At 40.0% G+C, this 22,425-nt stretch overlaps 1 protein-coding gene across 1 annotated transcript in view; it reads left to right on the forward strand.

Moving 5' to 3' along the window:
• The window catches only part of Tmem154 (transmembrane protein 154), a 44,576-nt gene extending 27,114 nt beyond the window's left edge, over window positions 1-17,462 (forward strand). The window contains exons 5-7 of the mRNA XM_027926571.2: window positions 735-820; window positions 2,805-2,862; window positions 14,186-17,462. Coding sequence (XP_027782372.1) covers window positions 735-820; window positions 2,805-2,862; window positions 14,186-14,201 — 160 coding nt within the window. The 3' untranslated portion in view covers window positions 14,202-17,462. The remainder of the gene's footprint in view (window positions 1-734; window positions 821-2,804; window positions 2,863-14,185) is intronic.
• Window positions 17,463-22,425: the final 4,963 nt, after the last annotated feature.

Genomic DNA, 22,425 nt, shown 5'->3' on the forward strand with positions numbered 1-22,425 from the left:
GGAGGGGAGAAGGAGGGGGGAGGGGAAGAGGAGGGGGAGGGGAAGAGGAGGGGGAGGGGGAGGAGGGGGAGGGGAGGGAGGGAGGGAGGCAGAGGTGACACTCTGACCCGAGTTCTAGGGCGACTCCCCCACCCCTCCAGTAGCTTCACTTCCTCTCCCCAGTTCCACGCCTCCGCGGTGGTTGGGGCGGTAGTCCTTCCTTCCGCTACTCCGTCTGCACCCACTTGGGGTTTCTGCACCTTAGCCATGCCCTCTGGCCCCCGGGAGCCTGGACAGTTGGATTTCTGAAAGTAACAGCTCCATTTCTCCTAGTTAGGAAAGCCTGGGAATTGAAGGAAGAGGTGATAAAAGTTGCCCCTTGACCGTGGTCTCTTGATCTGGGGCACTGATCCAAGACCCCAAGGAAGGAGAAGTGAAATGAAGCAAGGTTGAAATACTAAACGCGGTCTGAGGAGGCCTGCAGACCTTCAGACCCCCGGGTTCCCTTTCTAGCCCACTCCCTGGGCCTGTGGGCCTTCCCGTTTGGGATCAGGGATAGAAGTGAGTTTGTTTCGCATTTCTTCCGGTTAGAGCTCAATACTCTTGAGCAGGGTCACCCCAGGCTAACCTGGAGTGACAGACACTGAATCAAGTCCAGTTTCATCAGCATTGTCGTTCTAGACTCTCAGAATGAAATGCAACACACGACCCTCCCCGCCACCCCACAACAATCCTTTTGCTGTCTCTCTCTCTAGTCCTATTTTTGAGGAAGACACACCATCTGTCATGGAAATAGAGATGGAAGAACTGGATAAATGGATGAACAACATGAATAGAAATGGTAGGTGGAAACCAAAAGCTTTGCTTTCTTTTCTAGTAATAGAAGGATGCAATAACTTTAAATAAATGCTTGAATCAATTCTGGAGTGTGACAGAGCCCAAATACTACTATCTATCTAATGCATGTAGATAATAACTTAGGTCTGATAGATCCTTAAATATCCAGTATAATTATGACATGGATTATTGCAACTTGTTTTTATTTGCATACAAGTTGTTGAAATGACCTCTTTCAAGCAGAAAACCATCTCTTTTTTTTTCTTTTCTGTTTTGGGGTGCTGAGAATGGAACCAGGGCCTTGCACATGCTACACAACTTCTCTACCACTGAGATACACCCCCAGGCTCCATGTCTTTTTTTCCAAGCAAGGAAATCTGAGACCAAATTATCCTGGAAAAGCATCTGGCATTTTCTTATGGATAATAGAATTTAGAAATCTATAATTTTGATTTGTATATGAGAGTAACTCTATCAAATGTACTTTACAGAGATCTATGCTGTCCAATACAATAAATGGTAGCCATGTATGACTATTCAAATTGATCAAATAAAATTAGTTTTAGTAATCACATTTTGAGTGATCAGTAACCAGGGGGCTACGTATTAGGCTGAATCTAGAATACTTCCATCACTGCAAAAATTTCTACATAGAGGGGCTGGGGTTGTGGCTTAGCCGTAGAGTGCTCGCCTAGCACTTGCGAGGTGCTGGGTTTGACCCTCAGCACCACATAAAAATAAACAAATAAAAATAAAGGTATTGTGCCCAACTATAACTAAAAAATATTAATTTTTTTACATAGATAGTAATATAAAATATAACAACTTCCAATTGATATCTGGCAGTAAGAGTACTATATGTTCCTTACTTCCCATTAAGTCAATAATTGGTCTTAAAATGATGATCAATATTTTTTCTCTAAAAATCAATAAATTATTTTAATGCTCAGATGTAATTGCTCAGATGAAATTCACTATTTATGATATCATATAATTTGTATTTTTAACTTATCTTTAAGAAAAACGCCCTGGGTCTGTCAGATTTAATACCCTACAATGGAATTTTCTCAAATCCAGAAATTTGTTATTAAAATTAGATGAGCTTTCCAAAAGATTAGAAGCACTCGATAACTTGTATAATTTCCAACAATTTTTCATACTGAGGGACAAAGGGCCCCATAAAGCATTTGAAGATGGATGTAGGTCACTGACCTTGTCCTTAAAGTGGTTACATATTATTGTTCCTGTTTATAGTATGCACACATAGTAGAATTTGGAAAATGCAAAAAAAAAAAAAAAAAAAAAAACAAAGTGGAAAGGAGGATTCCAGTACCAATGACAATCTCTGTCAATATTTTGTTCTATTTCCTTTCGCACCTGAGACTTTGTGAAATACAAATAATAATTCTTTCACATTCATTAAAACCAGAAAACTGCCAAAAGACATCAATTTGCCAATGAAAGTGGAGAGTTATTTTGAGACATAAGGGGGTATATCCAGGGGAATTCTTTTTTTTTTTCCCTTAAAAACAAGGGTGGTGTAATAGAAGAGGATTTGGCTGATTCTAAGAAGGTGGCCATTCCTCACCTCACCTGCTCTTCTCGCTGTGAGGTCTGACTGAAATCATTCTGCATGCTCATCAGGACCTGGGTGCAGCCATTTTATCCCAGCCTGAAGGATGCAGATTCTGGCTTTTAGAACAACACAGAGGTTCCACGGGGAATGAAAACCAAGCAGTGATGAATTACGCCCTTTCCAAGAGGGGCAGAGGCAAGCTCAAGTCTCGAATCTGCGTTATTAGTGCTTTTTTCATTTCAGGAGCCTTGTCACCATTAATCTTTTAACCTCTAAACTCCCTAGAGTGAGATCATTTTTGCACAGGTAACCACACAGATCAAGGCAATTTCGATGCTCAAGTGTGTCAGTTTTGGGGATAGAAAATAGAATTTCGATGACTAACAATGAGTTTGCTTTTGTTCTGTTCTAGCCGACTATGAATGTTTACCTACTTTAAAAGAAGAAAAGGAATCAAACCACAACCCAAGGTACTTCTAATTTCTACCACAGGTCATATGCTTATGGCAGGAAGGGGACTAGAAACCACAGAGGAGCACTTTTTCTTCACCTTGGCTGCACTTATCAATTTTTTAAAAAAATATTTGCTTTTTAGTTGTAGTGGGACACAACACCTTTATTTCATTTATTTATTTTTATGTGGTGCTGAGGATCGAACCCAGGGCCTCGCACATGCTAGGCAAGCACTCTACCGCTGAGCCACAACCCCAGCAGCACTTCTCAATTTTATTATGGCAATTTACATGGAGTCATATGTATATGGAGAAAAGAAGTGGATTTTGTTTTGGAAAAATACAAAATAAACATCCTAATGACTCTTTACCTTTAGAAATAAATTAATATTGATATTTTCTTCCAGAGAGGCTTCTGTTTTAGTCATAAAAATTTCTGATTATAACTCTAGGGTTGTTTACCTTGCATAGATAGCTGTTTGGTAAGGACAACAGATGGAGATGGCATTCTCAAAGCAGGTAACTGTAAATAAGAATGAATAAAAGGAGCACTTAAAAAAAATTAAAAAAATCCAATCCACCTGGACTGGCTTATTACAGGAGAGAAATTAAATGGAAAATTTTAAATATACATTCCGTTCTACCACTAGGTGGCTCTGCTTGATAGAAAATTTTAGTGCATTGGGGTTTGGGTGTAATTTATTAGCACTCTATGATCTTGTTGAAATTATATTATCCTCTATGAGGACAGAAATGACCCTGTTTGGGTGTTTTTGATTAGAGGATTGTCTGGTCAGGAAGTGGGGAGGACTCAAAAGGAAATAGGATTCATTATTTAGCAAGTTGGGGGCTTGGTGAGCGAGCTTTGCTGAGCTCTCCAGGGGCACCAGGTTGTTGGCAGGGATGATCTGTGGATGATCAGAAGGCAGAGAACTTGAGCCTGCAGTGGGAAAGGTACATTTCTGTTGGAAGAAACAGAGTAAAGCTTTCATGCTGGATAAATACCACCCTCCTCCTTGCCATCCATCATCATAAGCGGTCTTGTGCAGGTCGTGGTAAATGCTTCCAGAGCACAGTCACAGGTCCCTGGGCCATCCTGGAAGGCAGAGCATTGCGAACAAAGGCTGTTTACTAGACAGTCTAATGGGGCAGTCCGATGTTTGTCCTTGGGATCTTTTTTCTGAACGTTACCTAAAATTCACTATCCCACCTCTCTCTCTCCACATCACACCAACATAATCTTATTCTGGTAAACCTCAGCTTTGATACCAAAGTCTACCTCTTATTGTAGATTTAAGTCAGGGTTAGCTCTCTGGGTGTTTCTGTGTTAAGATTCATTGCTGGTTCAAAAAAAGATTCTATCTCATTTAAATGAAATTCCAGGCTAGGGACTAACAGATGAAAGAAAGGGGAAAAAAATAACGCCACAGGGAGTATGACAAAGGACATTACAAAGGGATATTTTTAGCTTATCTAAAAAACGAGCCACTACACATGCCTGGTATAGGGCTCAGATCAACACCCAAACTCCGTAAATATCTTATTATATATAGGATCACTGATGTGTACTCTCTAATGATGTGAAATGTCAGTGGTTTTTGCATACCTGCCTCTTGTTCTTTCACATTATTGGCAACATGGAAGCAGCTTAGCCTTACCGAATTCTGTGGTGGTGAAAGCTTCTTAAAAATCAGCTCTTTGGAATACTGAGAATTTTGTTCTCTGAAATGAACGGTTGTTCATTTCTGCCTGTAAGGCAAAAAGCCTTAACTTGTTTGGAGAACTGCTTTATGTGAAATTATTATTTTTCATGGGATGGACTACACAGGACAGCTGTGAGGCCTTCCCCTCTTTCCCTGTCTGTGAAACCAGTACCAGCATTTCTAGAACGAGGAGCAGCCAAGTCCCAGGGCTCTGGGCTGCAGTCACTTTCTGATTACTGAAAGGGGTCTATGATATCGTAAAGCAAAGTCTATCCATGTCTAGAGCTCTGGAAAGGTATTAGTGCCATATAGTTTGGATAATCTTTCTTTTCTGTCATAATTTTACTTACATTTCTTTCTTCCAATGTCTTGCTTACATTGATAATCAATAAAACCTTTACTTTGACTATCCAATATGAAACAGGAATAAGATTTGAGTTTTTCCTCTAAAGCTTGTGGATCATCAGAGATCTGGGTGAAAAGCACGGTGGTCACTGGACTTTGAATGAGAGGCCTGGTTTTTAAGACCTGACTTTTATGTTCATTTGTTCTTTACACCAAGTCAAGTTTCATTAGCTCTTGAGCGTCCATCTCCTCATCTTGAAAAATGGAAATATAGACACCTGTTCTTCTAGTTTCATAGCATCATGTGAGAGACTGAAACAATTATGTAAGGTGGTTTGTTTTTGGTTTTGGTACCGGGGATTGAACTCAGGGGCCTTAACTACTGAGCAACATCCCCAGCCCTTTTTAACATCTTGTTTAGAGACAGGGTCTCACTGAGTTGCTTAGGGCCTCACTAAATTGCTGAAGCTGGCTTTGAACTCACAATCCTCCTGCCTCTGCCTCTGCAGCCACTGAGATTACAGATATGTGCCACCATACTTGGCCAACTATGTAAGTTTTAAAGAACCATGCAAATGAAACAAATTCTTTTTATGCCATAGCAGTAGTTCTCCTCCCCTGTTGGCTGTTTTTATTTAAATATTTTTAGAGCTGTTTTAGGTTCATAGCAAAATGGAGCAGAAAGTACAGAGAATTCCCATCCATCCTTTGCCCTCCCACATGCAAACGCCCTGTTAGCAACATTCCCCCACCAACGTGGTGCGTGATGCATTTGTTATAATCAATAAGCCTACGCTGACACATCATCGTCACCCAAAGTCCCCTGCTGGCATTTACCTCTCTGAATCATCCTGCCTCTTCATTAAGCAGTGTACAGGTGAATGTAATGCTTCAGAAAGTGGGTAACAGTCAATAAAGATTGTATTTAGTGGAAATTTACCTGACAAATGAAGACCTCTGGAATCCATTTACAGGGTTCAGCCTTCCATGATGCTCCAAAGACCCCCCTGACCTAGGACCTCTGTTACACTTGCACTCCCCTGTGCTTCTGGGAAAAGGAATGGCTCTGATGGGCATCCAATACCTACTATGCCACACTGCGTACAGACTTTAACCCTTCTTTTTTGTTAGGGCTCATAATCTCAGATCTTTCAGAACTTTCCCCATTATCCATTGGCCAGCCCTTGTTGTCATTGGATGAACTTTTTATTAAGCTATGGAATCCCAAATTAACATAGGATTTTTTTCTTCCAGTCCTAGGGATGGAACCCAAGGCCTGATGCACACCAGGCAAGAGCTCTGTCACTCAGCTACACCCCCAGCCCTAACACAGGAGTTTTAATAAGGACCAGATATTATGTACACAATACTATGGGAAATTTATACTAAGGTTTTCATGTTTTGTTTTTTTTTTAAGAAAAACACAATAAAGGAGTTGTAGGGTAGGGAGGAAATTCTGTATTCTCATTTACCACCTTAGCATTTTCCCCTGGTCTGTACCTTACATTGTACAAAGGACTAGTGTCAGTGGTGTTCATAGAGGTCAGAGGAGGTCAATGGCAGAGGTCAGCCCTACAATTGAAGAGAATTTCATTGCTGACTTTTTAAAGCACTGCTAACAATAACAAAAACCAGAACTATTCCACTGATATTATGATTGCTTGCTAGAATTCGTTATAGAAAACACACTCCCTCATTGGCTTACCCCACCCTCACAACACCTTCCCAAATGCTTCCAAATGGTGGTACAAACAGGAAAGGCAGAGTACCTTTTATCATGATCTTATGGCCTAGCCAGCCTCTTTTTTTCCTCTGAGGTATTTCTAGTTAGTTTTCTGAAAGTTTCGTTTTTTTCTGTCACTGCACCTTTAGATGAAAAACCACAGACAAAAAAAAAAAAAAAAAAATCACAAATATTATCCAAGAGCCCATTTTCTTTCCTTGCCTATCTCTTGACCATAGTGATGGTTTTTACTTGAGCAACAATGTTGATGAAGATTAGGGAAAGAATTAGATTTGGGTGCATTAAAGTGGGTTTATAATTTTGAAAGCACAGTAATAACAAAAAACAGTAAGACATTTACATAGCATTTAAAAATTTTTTTAGTTGTAGGTGGACACATACCTTTATTTTGTTTATTTATATTTTTTAATGTGGTGCTGAGGATCAAACCCAGGATGGAACCACATGCTAGGCAAGCACTCTACCACTGAGCCACAACCCCAGCCTCTTATATAGCGTTTTCTATAACCCAGGCCTACATCTTGTTACCTAAGAAATGAACTGAGTCAGAGAAAGGACCTAACAGTATTCCTGTTCTTATATAATAAAAATTCTCTTTATTCTGTTATTCATGTTTCTAAATTCAATGGCATTATAAAAATGGGTCACTTCAATATTTATTTATTTATTGGTATTGGGATTGAACCCAGGAGCATTTAACCACTGAGCCACATCCCAATCCCTTTTTATATTTTATTTAGAGACAGGGCCTTGCTATGTTGCTTAGGGCCTAAGTTGCTGAGGTTGGCTTTGAACTTGTGATGATCCTCCTTCCTCAGCCTCCAGAATATCTGGGATTATAAGCGTGGACCACCATGCCCAGCTAATGTCAGTATTTCTCAGGGACAAAGGGGAATGAAGGGAAGGGAGAGGGAATGGAAATAGGAAAGACAGTAGAATGAATCAGACGTAACTTTCCTCTGTTCATATATGAATACACGACCAGTGTAACTCCACATCATGTACAACCACAAGAATGGGATCCTAAATTATATTTCACTTATGTAGAATATGTCAAAATACACTCTACCTTCATGTATATCTAAAAAGAACAAATAAAAAAATTAAAAAGCATCCAATGTTGAAGTTTGAACTAGAACAAAAATTTTTGTTCTCTTAAAATTCTATAGTCACAGTTTGACACCTAAAGTGTTTAGAAAAGAACATATTTCATTGTTTAAACTTCTAGAAGAAAACGAGGTTATAACCCCCTATTCCCAAAGCCAAAGCTCTCAACAATAAAATATTCATTAATAAAAAAAAATTGGAGGGCTATATATAGCTTAGTTGATAGAGTGCTTGCCTCACATGCACAAGGCCCTGGGTTCAATCCCCAGCGCCACACACACACACATACACACACAAATTTTTAGAAAGAGTCCAGGTTAGTTGAATAGAGAATTTGTGAATTTCTTCTCTTTGTATATTTTTGAAACAGTACAATTGTATAGTTTTTCAAAAGATATTTGTTGATCAAGCCAGGTGTGGTAGTGCAAGTCTGTAACCTCTGCTGCTTTGGAGGCTGAGAAAAGAGGATCATTTGAGCCCTTAAGTTCAAGGTTGGCCTGGGTAATACGTGCCTGACACTGTCTTCATTGTGCCAAGACAACCAGTTAAAGATGAAATCATCAGAAGCCAGGTGTGGTGGTGCACATCTATAATCCTGGTGGCTTGGGAGACCAAGACAAGAGGATCGAAAGTTCAAAGCCAACCTCAGCAACTTAGTGAGGCACTAAGCAACTCAGTGAGACCCTGTCTCTACATAAAATACAAAAAAGGGATGGGGATGTGGTTGAGTGGTTAAGCACCCCTGAGTTCAATCCCTTACCAAAAAAAAAAAAGAAATCATCTGAGTAAATCTGGAACTCCAAGGGGTTGAGTTACTTGTTCATGTTCACATATAAGTTTGTCATAAAGCTGGATCTAAAGAAGAATTTCTTTTAAAACGGAATTTTCATTCTTTTCTTAATTAAAATTAAAGGGATTACATTAATCAAAAGATAAATTCTAGATTTAAAGAAAAAGAACACTTAGCAGCAATAAAGCCAGCCACCTTGAGGGGAACACATGACAGTATTTGGTGAGTGACATGTCCACCATGGGGTGTAGTCATTAACGAAACTTAGCCACTGATTGTGAGAAAACAGCAGTTTTGTGCAAAAAAAAAAAAAAAAAAAAAAAAATTGGCCTCTCTGTTCAAGTAAATCTCTTAGGGCACTTCCAGTTTTTTGGCTTTGTTTTTTTTTTTTTAATTTTATTTTTTTAAATGAGTTTCTTTCCTCTTTCCTTCCCTAGTCCCTCAAAAATTATTTAAAAGTATATTTCAACAAGTATTAAGTGCCAACAAGTTTCCCCTCATCAAATCTGAGCTTGGTGTTGTGAGAGATACAAAGTAACAGTTTATTATCCTGTGGGTTGAGGGGCGGGGCATATGTACAAATATGTGGGGTGGGGTGGGGTAGGTGCAGGGGTGAGGGAGGTTGTACTAAAGTTTGAAAACCACAGCATTGCTTGAATAGCAGCCCAGATTATGTCTATGCTGTGGACATGATCTCTGCGTCCTAGACTGATTCTAAGCCTGGCTCCAAGGGTAGCCAGAAGCACAATCTCTAACTGCCCCTAGCCAGGCCTCTTGCGGGAAAGAGAAGGGACATTATAGTGATGATGAGAAAGGGAGCCTGATCTAATTGTTATGTGACTTTGTGCCAAAGTGAACTGTGCACTCTACAAAATCGGAGTTAGCCTCATAGCAGGAGAAAGGTTTAGTGGAGGCTTATTGGCGTCTTTGGAGATGGGGTACATTAGCTGTGGTCATAAAGAAAGACTGTTACAAGATAGACTGGTCAGGAGAACAAAGATGACTTATCTGATCCTGACTGCCACAAAGGAGCAGTTATGACTCAAGGTATTTGAGTTGGATCTCGTTTAACTGGTAGCTTGCCAGTTTAATGTCTTCCTAAAGATAACACAGCAATACTTTCTAATCAACTCAATTTGTTATTACAGTTTGTCAGCCTATTACTGTATAGGCTTTTGGAAAAGGTGTTCCATGTTCCTAAAATATCTATATAACACTCTTACACAAATTACTCATTAATGTCACTGTCATAGATAAGTTGCTAAAACCACTCTGCATTAGCACTGAGGCAAGTCCCATGGGTTTTAAGTAGGATGGCTTATTTTATTTGTTGCAATTGTGTGGCGGTTTGCCAAGATATTTTTAACAGGGAACTCTAGAATCTGCTGGCGTTAAAAATGACGATAAATAACCACAAAGACAGCAGGGGAACACCTCTAACTAAATAAAGGAGAGAGAGAGAGAGAGAGAGAGAGAGAGAGAGAGAGAGAGAGAGAGAGAGAGAATGTCTCCAGGCTCAGGTGCTGGGCCAGATTCCAGGCTGATGCTCACTAGCAATCCTGATGATGGCCATCGTACCACCCGAGAGAGTTGCTACACTCTGGGAGTGACCTGATGTCCCATGATGAAGCAACCTGTACCCATTTGGGGCAGTGTCCCTCTGATCATGGTCCACAGAGCTGCAGCAGTAAGCACCCTAGTAAACAGCAGTGTCACAGGAAGTGCTTCTCCTTAGAAATTTAAAGCATGTTTTGGAAGATGGTTTCTTAAGGCCTTTGATAAGCTAATGCTTTACCCACAAACATTTACTAGTGTAAGACATGAAAAATAAGAATAACCAGCACAAGTTCATGTGGCTGGGTGTCAGGTCGGCATTTCCTCATTTATTCTCTGCGCATGTGTGTGTGGTGCCGAGGGTTGAACCCAGGGCCTTCGATTGTGCTGAACAAGTGCTGTACCACTCAGCCACGCCCCACCCCTCATTATTCATCCTATCAACACTATAGGGTGCATGGTATTATTAGGTTTTGTCTTGTTTTATTTTGCAGATGAGATGAAACAAGAAAACTAAGGGTAAGTCACACAGCACGATGTGACTGATCTCATGGCCATCTGACCCTGTGTTCTCATTATGCTAAAAAAAGCCACCTATTAGCACATTCCAACGTTAATACTATCACGAAAGCCACACACTTTATGAACCACTCAGAGATAACAACAACAGTAACAGAATGCATGGGGTAATATAAAAAAAAAATTAAGTATTTATTTATTTATTTATGCTGCTGATGGAACCCTGGGCCTTGTGCATGCTAAGCACATGTTCTGCCCCTGAGCTTCACCCCCAGCCCTTAAATTTTTACTGGGGGAACATAAGAAATTTGAATGAATGGAGAGGCATACTGTGTTCCTGAATGAAAGACAACAATGTGAAAATTATCATTTTAAATTCAACTCATCTCTTAAAAATCCCAGTGCACCTATCTAGAAGAATACCTGCCCACAAGTAGCCAGATGATTCTAAAAAAAAGGAAAAAAGAACAATCGTGAGATGGAGTAGGAAGTGTCAGGGAGGTTCGTCAGGAGCATGGCAATAATTAAGACAGTGTCTACCTGGAACCAAATCAGAATTATTAATGAAATAGAATAGAAAATTCAGAAGCAGTATATGTAAACACTTAATATATCATAAAGATAACATTTCACGGTGAGTGGATTATACAATAAATAGTCTGGAGATGGCTAACCTTGGGGGAAAACTTAGAACTGTACCTTACATGTTATGCTAAAATTACAGATAAGTGTAAATGTTAAAAAGAGAAAAAAAATCCAGAAAAAAATAGGTCAATTTTATATAACTTAAAGGATGGGATTAGTTTGAAAGAATGACAGGTAAGTCGAAAGCTATCTTAGGAAAGAATAGATTTATCTGCATTAAAGACTCAAAATTTCTGTACTTTGAAAACCACAGTAAATAAAATAAGAACAAAATATAAACTTTTTGCAGTCTGTAAGAACAAAAATTATTATTCTTAATACCCAAACCAATAAAAAGATAATCGTCCTATTTTAAATATGAGCAAAGACTATTAATAAGCAAGTGAGCAAAAGAAATTGAAATTACCAACTAATGGAAAACATATTTATTGTTCTTAGTAATAAAATAGTAAATGAAAGTAATGAAAAGGAAGATATAGTACCAATTTCACTTATTAGACTTAAAAAAAATGAAAATAATAATATCTAGTGTTGGAGAGGATGGGGGCAAAGGACATTTCCCTAAAAAGAAGTGCTGGGAGAGTATAAATTTTACACAATTTCTAGGGAAGGAAGATAATCTGACAAAGGCCATGAAAATCTTAAATACTGCACATACCTTGACCTGCAGTTCCTCTCCTAGAGATTTATGCAAAGACAATAATTAGAAGTGTATTTGGGGGGCTGGAGTTGTGGCTCAGAGGTAGAGCGCTTGCCTAGCATGCACGAGGCATTGGGTTTGATCCTCAGCACCACATAAAAATAAAATAAGGGTATTGTACAATTTTATTGTACCTACAATTAAAAAATAAATATTAAAAAAGGTGTGTTTGGGAGTGTAGTTTCAATAAAAATTGAAAATGGCCTAAAAATTTAACACTAAGGAAATGTCAAAAAAAGATATTGGGGTGAGGGTGGATGTCGTAGGACTATGGAATGTGATGTTGGGGGTCAAGACCAGGGCTTTGCACATGCTAGATAAGCACTTTACCACTGAGCCATATACCTCTAGCCCCAGGTGTTGGATTAGCAAGCAAAGATATTTTATGTGAATGAGAGTAGGAAAAGCAGATTACAGAACAACATGAATAACATGATCCTAACTTTGTACCCGAAAGGACTATGTATATACGTATATACATATATCTGTTACATATATTATCACCGTTTGGAAGAATAAATACCAAGTATTAGCTATCATGACATGGTTGGTATTTTTATTTTGCTTCTTGTATTTTCTATTTTTCAACAATGAATATGGACTGGTTTTATAATAATTAAATTAAAAAATCACTTTGATCGTAACAGCTGGACAGAGATCAGAGATGTGGACAAAAGATGGCTTTACCAGTTGCTCTCCAGCTTTGTACTAAACTCTGCTTAGAGTGGCTGAAATGTCAAGATAAGGCCCCAGAATTCAGGAACTTCTGCTCTGCAGTGATGCACTCCTGAATCTTAGAAATACTATCCTGCTACCACCCAGTTTCCAAGAAATGAAACCTCCTTTCTCTATTGAAGAGTTGTTCAGAGTGACTTACTGTTCTTTGAAAACCACAGTAAATAAAATAAGACGTAAAGAAAATAAGAAAGGGTTGGTCTTCAGATTAAAAAGAAAAACAACACTTTGTTTTCGGGTGGAGAAGGGTGCTGAGGATCAAATTCATCAATTGATCTGGTTGTTTTAAAGTCCTTTTTGGAAACATTTTTTTTTTTTAAATTGGTGATGGGGTCTCATTATGTTGCCTAGACTGGCGTTGAACTCCTTGGCTCCAACGAGCATCCTGAGTACCTGAGACCACAGCTGTGTCACCATGCCTGGCTACCACTCTGTGTTTTACTGAGATCACTGAAGTGGGAGTCGGAACAATATCATCTATTGCAGGCCAAACACACCTGTGAGCTCGGGAGACACCAGCTCTGTTGATAATTATTTCTCAAGTACTTTCTTGGAGACAGAGTTGACTTCAAATAGAGACATGCTAGAATTTGAGTGAAGGGGTACAAAACTAAAAAAAAAAAAAAGTGGGGAGGAAGCTACTGCAATTTGCTTTCTAGGAGACTTGTGTGGAGGTGCAGTCCCCCTGGGAACCCACTGGGAAAAAGCTGAGAAGCCAGATATTTGGCAGAGATAGTCAAGTTCGAAACAAAAGCACAGATTAGCCAATAACACCGTCAGGTTCAAATACCAACTCTATAATTTATGTCTACTCACACCCTAAGATGCCCGATGATTGAATTCTAAATGATGCTGAATGGGCACCTCCAGATCCTCTGTGGGTGTGAACAAAACGGGCTATTGAAAACCTGCCAGGGCCACAAACTCTTGAGGGAAAACAACACGTGGAATTTAAGGAGAAAAAAAATGCTATTTTGGCATCTAGTCATAGAAAATAGGATTAGATTTAATTAAAGGGGGAAACCCCAACTCCATCTGGTTCTCTCTGCGTAAGTGCTGGGGAGGGATATTAGAACGAGAGCTGGGATTATTTCTTGGCATTCATGGATTTCCTCCTCAGGGATCAAATACAAAATTCAAACTGACCTTTGTTTCAGAAATTGTAAGCTGGACAATGTTGGCTACCTGAATGTCAGTGTTTTTTGTTTTGTTTTGTTTTGGTACTGGGGGTTTAACTCAAGAGTGCTTAACCACTGAGCCACGTCCCCAACCTTTTTTTGTATTTTATTTTGAAATAGGGTCTTAGTTGCTTAGGGCCTTGCTAAGTTGCTGAGGCTGGCTTTGAACTCACGATCCTCCTGCCTCTGCCTCCCAAGCCGCTGGGATTACAGGTGTGCACCACCATGCCTGGTGTTAATGCTCTCTAGTTACTTCTGCATCTTCGCATTGCTTCTTAAAAATATACTACAGTTCTGTTTTATTTTGTTTCATTTTAACAGTGACAATGAATCCTAAACCTGAAAGGTGCTGATGTTGTCCAAGAGGAGTGGCCACTGAGGGAGCCCGTCTGTCCTGCCCACCGAGGAGGAAGATGAACTTAAATAAATTTCACATCTATGTAGATGCAGAACCTTCTGCTGTTCCTTCTACCACCCACTCCTTTGACGATGGCAACACCTGGACTTGGAAGAAAGAACGATTGAGAGGCGTTGGGAAAGGCCTGGCTGCTGTCCAGCCCTGCTCCCAGGCTGGAGGAGTCCTGTGACACCTTGGCTTCTGATGGGTGGGCACCCCTCCTGGCAGCCGGCTTGCAGCTGCCCTCGCTCTGGCCACCCTCGCTAGGTCCTCCTCACCTGTCAGCTTCATCCCTCAGGGTTTTCATCAGGAAGCTGCTTTATCTCTAGTTTCCTTCTGAGTCACCTTATTACCTAACCACTTTGGATAGTGTCCTCTATTATTCAAGTCCTCTGATAGGTCAATGGCGTTCAACAGGAACTGTCCTCAAGGACACTTATGTCATGGAAAAGACATCAAACAAAGCAAGCAAGCGCTTCAATGTCTCCACCGTCCCAAGGGTTGGAAAGCACATTTCTACCTGCCAAGAAGATGCAGTGAGAGAGTCCATGGTCCTGATGAGGTGTCGTCAGGTGACTTGTAGACTTGACTTGGCCACATCCAAATGACCCTTGGGAACTTCTCAGAATCTCCACAGAAAGAACCAAACCCGCACTTTCCTTCTCAGCTAAAATCACCTCTACTAAAGCTCTCTCCCTTATCTGTGATCTATGGGCAGGGAATATGTGCAGGTGGGGACATCTGTCACCCTTCTTCTTCTCCAAGATCGTTAAGGTTATTTGAAACAAACAGATTAGGAACAGGAAATAGTTGTACCTGAGGCTGGTGTTACTCATCGCGCACAGCCTGCTTTCCTGCTGAGCTGGGACCAACCTCCTGTCCCCAACACAGTTCTCCACGAGGTCACTATCAGTCTATCAGAGATGACATTCTACGCGGTATTTATGGACAACCTGTTACTGAAAGCAATGGTGGAAAATGGAGAAGGGTTCATTGGCCATTCCCTCATCACATTAAAATCATCTCCATCTAATCCTTAGTGTTCTCATTCTGACCTCTGAAAAGCAATCTAGCAAATTGAGAGGCCTCAGCTCTCCTAGGACATTTGATATTTTATTCCAGGAAAGAAACCAAGAATGAAAACTTTATTTATTTTGCTAACAGCGTGTAAACTGAAAGGAGATTTGAGGGTAACCAAACTTTTGCTGCTGAATTTGGGGTCTGTGTTTGAAAGGCTGCCTTAATGCAAAGTGAAACTCCTCCACACCTGACTTTTAGGGTTCCTTTAACAAATTTCTTGCCTTTAGAGCTATGCATATTTTTATTTTTACTTTTGGTACCAGGGATGGAACCCAGGGTGCTTAAACACTGAGCCACATCCCCAGCCCTTTTTTATATTTTATTTAGAGACAGGGTCTTGCTGAGTTGCTCAGGGCCTTGCTTAGTTGCTGAGGCTAGCTTTGAACTCATGATCCTCCTGCCTCAGCCTCCTGAACCCCTGGGAATACAGGTGTGCACCACTTGTCCAACCCTATGCAGATAATTTTAAAGGCAGGGTTCCAAGCCAGCGAGGTCTCTATACAATGAGGCACCAGTGTCTGGTTTGTTTGAGCACTGAAGTCATGTGTCCTGGGACCATGCAGTGCCTTGATAAAAGACAGTCTTTGTGGGTTATAACTTAATAGATTTGTCTGTCATCCTCTCATTAGCACATCCTATGTGACTTTTTGTTTTCGTTGCTGTTTTGCATACTCATAATCAACTTATGGTCCATGGTGATTCTCAGATATTTATGCCAACATTGCTGTTTTCCAGATCATCACACAACTTGTCTATTTTCTGCTTAGCTTTGTTACTTCAAGTTTGTTTCTCATGAACAGTTGGATTCTTAGAAGAGATTCAATTTGCTTTTTGCTCTCTTTAGGCATCTAAGATCTTTGCTGGGCACTCAGTCCTCTAACCTTGATTGAACCCTATCAAATAATGAACTGAGAAGTTCTGAGAAGTATAATGGATCCTGGAATCTCACTTGGATGAAACAAAATCTTATGAGATGATAAAAACACTTCTCAAAATTTGGCATTTTAAATAACTTCAGATTCCAGAAGATACAAACTTCAGCAACATGTAATTGAGTGTATATCTGAGAAATGTACTGACCTCTATAATTGCACAGTGTGTGAGGCACTTTTTAAAAAGAGGTTCTTCTGGTAAAGTATTCAAGCCATTAATCCTAGCACCCTGCATCTCTTTATTACTATTCAATCAATGTATATCCTTAACAATTCCAAGAATTGCTCTTAACCCCAAACTTAATTTTATGTTTCAGATTATTGCTTGTTAAAAAAAAAGTCATTAATTTGCTCTAATTGGATAGCCAATAAGAACAAAGTCTGACTTTAAAATATTTTAAAGATATGTAAGTTTTACAGCATTTTTGGGTAATTTTGTGCAAACTATGCTAACAACATTGCCTAATTGAACTCCTCAGGAAACTTGTTTTCATAAATATGTAAAAAATCTATATATGACTCCTGTCCCAATACTCTGATTCCTCCCCCTGGGAAGGACTTTGGTACCCATATGCACCCTTGATATAGCAGAGGTAGCAGAGGCCTCTTCCGACTTCCACAGCTCTAACAACGGAAATTATGTCAACATAAGTGGGTGCTTTAAGAAAATTGTGTCTGTTTATTCCTTTATTTTGATTGTATGAACCATCAATTTAGATCAGCTCTGAAAAAGGTCTATGTTGAATAGATGTTAATTTCATCTTTTGTGCATATTAGTGCATATTCTGAATTTACTGGAGTGATAAGACATGGTTTCCCACTGGAAAATCACTGCTGAAATTCTCTAATTTTTCCCTCCAGTGCTGGAGATTGAACCCAGGGCCTTGCACTTGATAATAGGCAGATGCTCTACAACTGAGCCGCACCCTCAGCCCTGAAATTCTCATTGTGGGGAAAACATCAAAATTTTATACTGAATTCAGGGGGATGGGAATGGCAAAGACGGTGGAGTGAACTGGACCTAACTTTCCTAAGTTAGTATAGGATACACGACCAGTGAATTCCACATCATGTACAACCACAAAAATGAAGCATATTTTACAAATATGCTCCATGTGTGTATGATATGTCAAAATCTACCCTACTGTCATGTAGAATTAAAAAGAACAAATAAAAAATTTATACTGAATTCAGTTAATACTTGACTTTTTCATAATCAGAAGTCACTCACCATGAATTCTGGGGTTTCCTTTTAACAGCTACAACACATAGTCCAAAGCAGCTTCTCTTATGGCCACGTTTCTGTGACCTACAATGACCACAAGAGTTCCTGTGTATTAGTGAGGACCATCTAATTGGTTATTCGTAACTGCATAACCGAAACCACCAATTGCCTGCCTCGTTTTTGTTTTTGCATTTTGATGTACACTTTGGCATTGCCTTGATACCGTCTTGTCTGCTATCAAAATTAGGTTTTCCTTCTAGCCCTCTTGGGGATTGTTGTTTGTAGGCACCTGGTATTTCTTTTTGCTTTTTTTTTTTTGTCTTATTTTCTTTTCTAAATAGCATGTCGTGCTCCTGAGATAGCAATTCACATAATTAGGCTTTTTATGAACTCCAAACATGCTTTGAGCTCTTTTTGAAATGATATTTTAAGAAGGTAAATTCCTAAACCAAAGTGCTTAAGATAACATGATTTTAATGTCCGCGTTGTACAGTGTTGACCTGTTTAAGATGATCAAAGGCTTTTTGCTTATTTATGGATGGACTTCAGTTGGTGCAGAGGGCTCGGATAACTGTATTTCTCAATTCACATGGCATCATCATCATTGTATTTTGGTCTTATCAATAAGTGACTTTTGCAAAAAGCATATTCTTCACAGAGGTAATTTCTTTTGTCTGTGTTGAAAGACTTAATGAATGAATGATATGCTTCTATTATGATCAGTAAGCAACATCTTTTCCAGTGTAAAAATCAGTTAACAGTAATCACTGTATTACTCTGACTTAGATGAAACCCCTAAAATTATAAATAGTAGCAGGAACATGTTTAATAATGACAGGTGTCAGAAGAACAGGATTTATAAATATTCAACAAGTTGAGAAAGATCCTGTAGATCAGTAAGAATTTAATACACATGGTGGCCCACACTTGACGGCTCCGGAGGCTGAGGCAGGAGGGTTTCAAGTTTAAAGCCAGCCTCCTCAATTTAGTGAGGCTGTAAGCAACTTAGTGAGATCCTGTCTCTAAATAAAAAATAAAAACTGGGCTGGGGATGTTGCTCAGTGGTGACCACTGCTGGGTTGAATCCCTGGTAGAGAGAGAGAAAAAAAAAAGAATTTAATACACATATGTCTTGCATTTAAGATTAACAAAATAATGTTTAAAAATACTGTGCTTTTCTCTTTCATCTTATAAGCAATAAAGTATTTCTTCAGAGGGTCAGTTAGATCAACAGATGTAATATTAGCTCTTTAGCTTAATCCTAGCAATGTATAAATTCTAGCCTGTGAACCACATACAAGAATTGTCCCATGGTCACAATTGGAACTGATTTTTACAAATATCAAGACTGATTAAATCAAAATAAATAATCATATACACATTAATATGTTAAATTGTTCACTCAGCAATGGTAATTTAAAAACCATTTCTAAATTTAATTGAAAAAGCTCTATAAGATAGGAGGAAAGAATATCTCCTACATTCATTTCATTGTAATTGATGAATACCAATATTCAGAACAAAAGTTTATTTGAAGGTAAGATACTTGCTGACTATTTGTTTACTAAGAAAAAAGGGGTGAATTATGCATCTTTCCAAAGGAAAAAATTTTTAATTTAATTTCTGTGATTATAAAAATAATTGATACATTTATAATTGCACTGTTTTGATCCATATCCCTTTTTAAGTAAACGAAACAATACCAATTCAAAAAATTTGTGTAGAATTGAACTTGCTTCATACAAAATTTTCTAGCCTAAAAATTAAGTGAATTTCCTGCATTTCTAGATATTCTTCTTCTTCTCTTTATTTTCCTTACAAAACATTTTATTAAATGGAAGATTGAAATTGTAATTGTTTATAGGAATGTGGTTTTAAAAAATATTTTCAGTAAGAATGACAAAATCAGCCAGGTGTGGTGGCGCACACCTATAATCCCAGCGGCTCTGGAGGCCAAGGTAGGAGGATTACAAATTGAAAGCCAGCCTCAGCAACTTAGTGAGGCCCTAAGCAACTCAGCGAGACCCTATCCCTAAATAAAATATTACAAAGGGCTGAGGATGTGACTCAGTGGTTAAGCACCCCTGGGTTCAATCTCCAATATCAAAAAATAAAATTAAATAAAAATAACAACCAAATCTTAGAGATGAAAGCTTCTCTTTTTCCTAACCACTAACTTTTCTTTGTGCTTTTCATTCTAACTTCATCTTCTACAACTCAGCATCATAACAGAGCAAGGCTGAGTGGCAGATTCATGGCATGTAGTTAAGGTGGAGATGTCCTTGAGTAGGACACATTCTCTTAGGTCACAGAGACCAGCCAGCATACTGACAAATATTGGGCAGGAAGATTCCTTCTATAGTCCCCAACTAAAGAAAAGCCTTATCAGTTATGGCTTCAACATACCCCTAGAATCTACCGCGCAGCGTGTTTCCTTCTTATTTTAACCAGAACTAACTGCTGGGACACATCAGCCTGGAGATGGCTGGACCCCAAGAGCAGACAGTCCCCAAGAGAAAAGATGCCAAGAGAGAACAATCATCTTGACTAGCATTTATTTTTATTTTTATTTATTTTTTAGTTATAGGTGGACACAATATCTTTTTTAAAATTTTATTTTTATGTGGTGCTGAGGATCCAAGTGCTCACGCATGCTAGGCGAGCACTCTACCACTGAGCCACGGCCCCAGCCCTTGACTAGCATTTATCATATGTCTCAATTAGGAATTAAATTCAGCCTCCCATCCTAGAGACAAAAAATAAAGTTTTTTGAAGTAACATTTCTCAAACATGAAAAAGTACTAAGGTGAGCTGATCACAAGGTAGTTCTGTGGTCGTCTAGGACCTAGGATCCTTCTAATCATCCCCCACTTGCATTAGCATAGGGCTTCTGTCCTCAGGGTCACCGCATGATCCAAGTGGTAGTTGTCACTCCAGCATGATATTCACAGGAAGGGGAAGGAGGAGCCCAAGGAGGAGCCTCCCAATGAGGTCAGCTGCTTCGAGGGAGATTTTCTTCCAACCCAGTGAAACAATTCTGTCCACATGTCATTGGCCACCGTATCTGCAAGGCAACAGGGAACAGAGGGTCTCTAGGTTGGTGCATTATCATGTCCAACAATGGGGGTTCTGCTTGTTTCACAAAGCAGGTGTCTGATGAGATAGCAATCCTGGCCAACGGAGACCATCTCATCTGAATCCTAATTATATTTATAAGGTAGGTTTAGAGAACGCATGAACTTGTTCCTTGCTTCTCCAACTGGGAGGCGCCTGCTGCTTACCATTGGGCTGCACTGCCTCCTCAACAATCAGCTGTAGGAAACCGTTTAAGGGTTGGTCTTGTCAAGAAGGCCTGGGAACAGGCACAGCCTGAGATAAGAAGTAACAGAGGCTGCAAAATGGCAGTGAGGGTAGAACCCCAAGCCCAGAAGAAATGGTAGATCACACTATGAAAAAAGCCAGGGCTTGCCAGATGTCGCAGTGCAGGCCTGCAATCCCAGCAGCTCAGGAGGCTGAGGCAGGAGAATCACGAGTTCAAAGCCAGCCTCAGCACTTTAGGGAGACTCTAAGCAACTCAGTGAGACCCTGTCTCTAAGTAAAATACACAAAAGGGCTGGGGATGTGGCTCAGTGGTTAAGTGCCCCTGCGTTCATTCCCTGGTCAAAAAACCCCAGGATTTGGAGTCACAGTAATAAGGGGGGGAAAAACAATCATCTTAGTTTATGGATCTAGGTACAGGGAGGGTTTTGGGGATTGGAGGAAAAAAATAAAATCCGGGGCTGGGGTTATAGCTCAGCGGTAGAGTGCTTGCCTTGCACATGTGAGGCACTGAGTTTGATCCTCAGCACCACATAAAATAAAATAAATAAAGATATGGTGTCCATCTTAAAAATAAATATTTAAAAAATAAAATAAAATCCCCTATTTCTAGAGCAGAGAAAAGAGGATATGAGTTGTCCTCTTTAAGAGTGCAACAGCAAGGCACGCCAAGATGCTCTCAGGAGCAGGTGTTCAGCGCTAGAATTTTCAAGCATTTAAAGTAGTATGAAATAGCACCTCTTTCATAGCCGCAGTCATTTTGGCTCTCGGAATTCCCGAGCCTGGGATGAACATAGGACTTGTGGAGACAAGGAGAAGCTGAGGTTTGGCCTGAGCTCAGGTGGCCCATTTCTGGATGAACCCAACCTTTTTTTTTTTTGGTACCAAGGATTGAACTCAGGGGCACTTAACCACTGAGCCACATCCCCAGCCCCACCCCCTGCTTTTTTTTTTTTTTTTTTTTATAGAGAGACAGGACCTAAGTTTCTTACAGCCTCACTAAATTGCTGAGGCTGGCTTTGAACCTGCCATCCTCCTGCCTCAGCCTTCCTAACCTCTGAGATTATAGGCGTGCACCACAGCATCCAGTTTGCACTGGCATTTGTACTTCCCAAGACGAAAGATGCCACGGGATTGACGTGTCAGCCATCTGTTGCCGTCTAACAAACCACCTCAAAACTTTGAAGCTGAAAACCACGAAAGTCAGTTATTTTGCTCATGAATCTGCGGTTTGGGTGGGGTTGAGTGGGAATGGGGTATTCTCCTCCACATTCCTTCAGCCTGCAGCTCCACTCAGGCTGGGGTTGCACTATCAGATGGCTGCGTCATGTGCTGGTTGTCAGATAGGAGCCCAGCCAGGTCTGTGGGCCAGAGGCTTTGGTTCCTACCATATGATCCTCTCCCCACGGAGTCTGGGGCATCTTCAGAGTATTGGAGCCCGTTTCCAAGAGCTTGTACTTCCAAGTACAAGGAAGAAGACTTAGAAGTCCTATAACACTGCTCTGCCATACTTTGTTGTTTGAGGGAGTTACCAAGTCCTACCCAGGTTCAAAGGGGAGAGGGCATACAGCCCTCCAGTCAATGGGAGGAATGTGAAGGCCCACAGGGA

The sequence above is a fragment of the Marmota flaviventris genome, chromosome 7 (assembly GCF_047511675.1).
Source record: "Marmota flaviventris isolate mMarFla1 chromosome 7, mMarFla1.hap1, whole genome shotgun sequence".
Classification (NCBI taxonomy): Eukaryota; Metazoa; Chordata; class Mammalia; order Rodentia; family Sciuridae; genus Marmota; species Marmota flaviventris.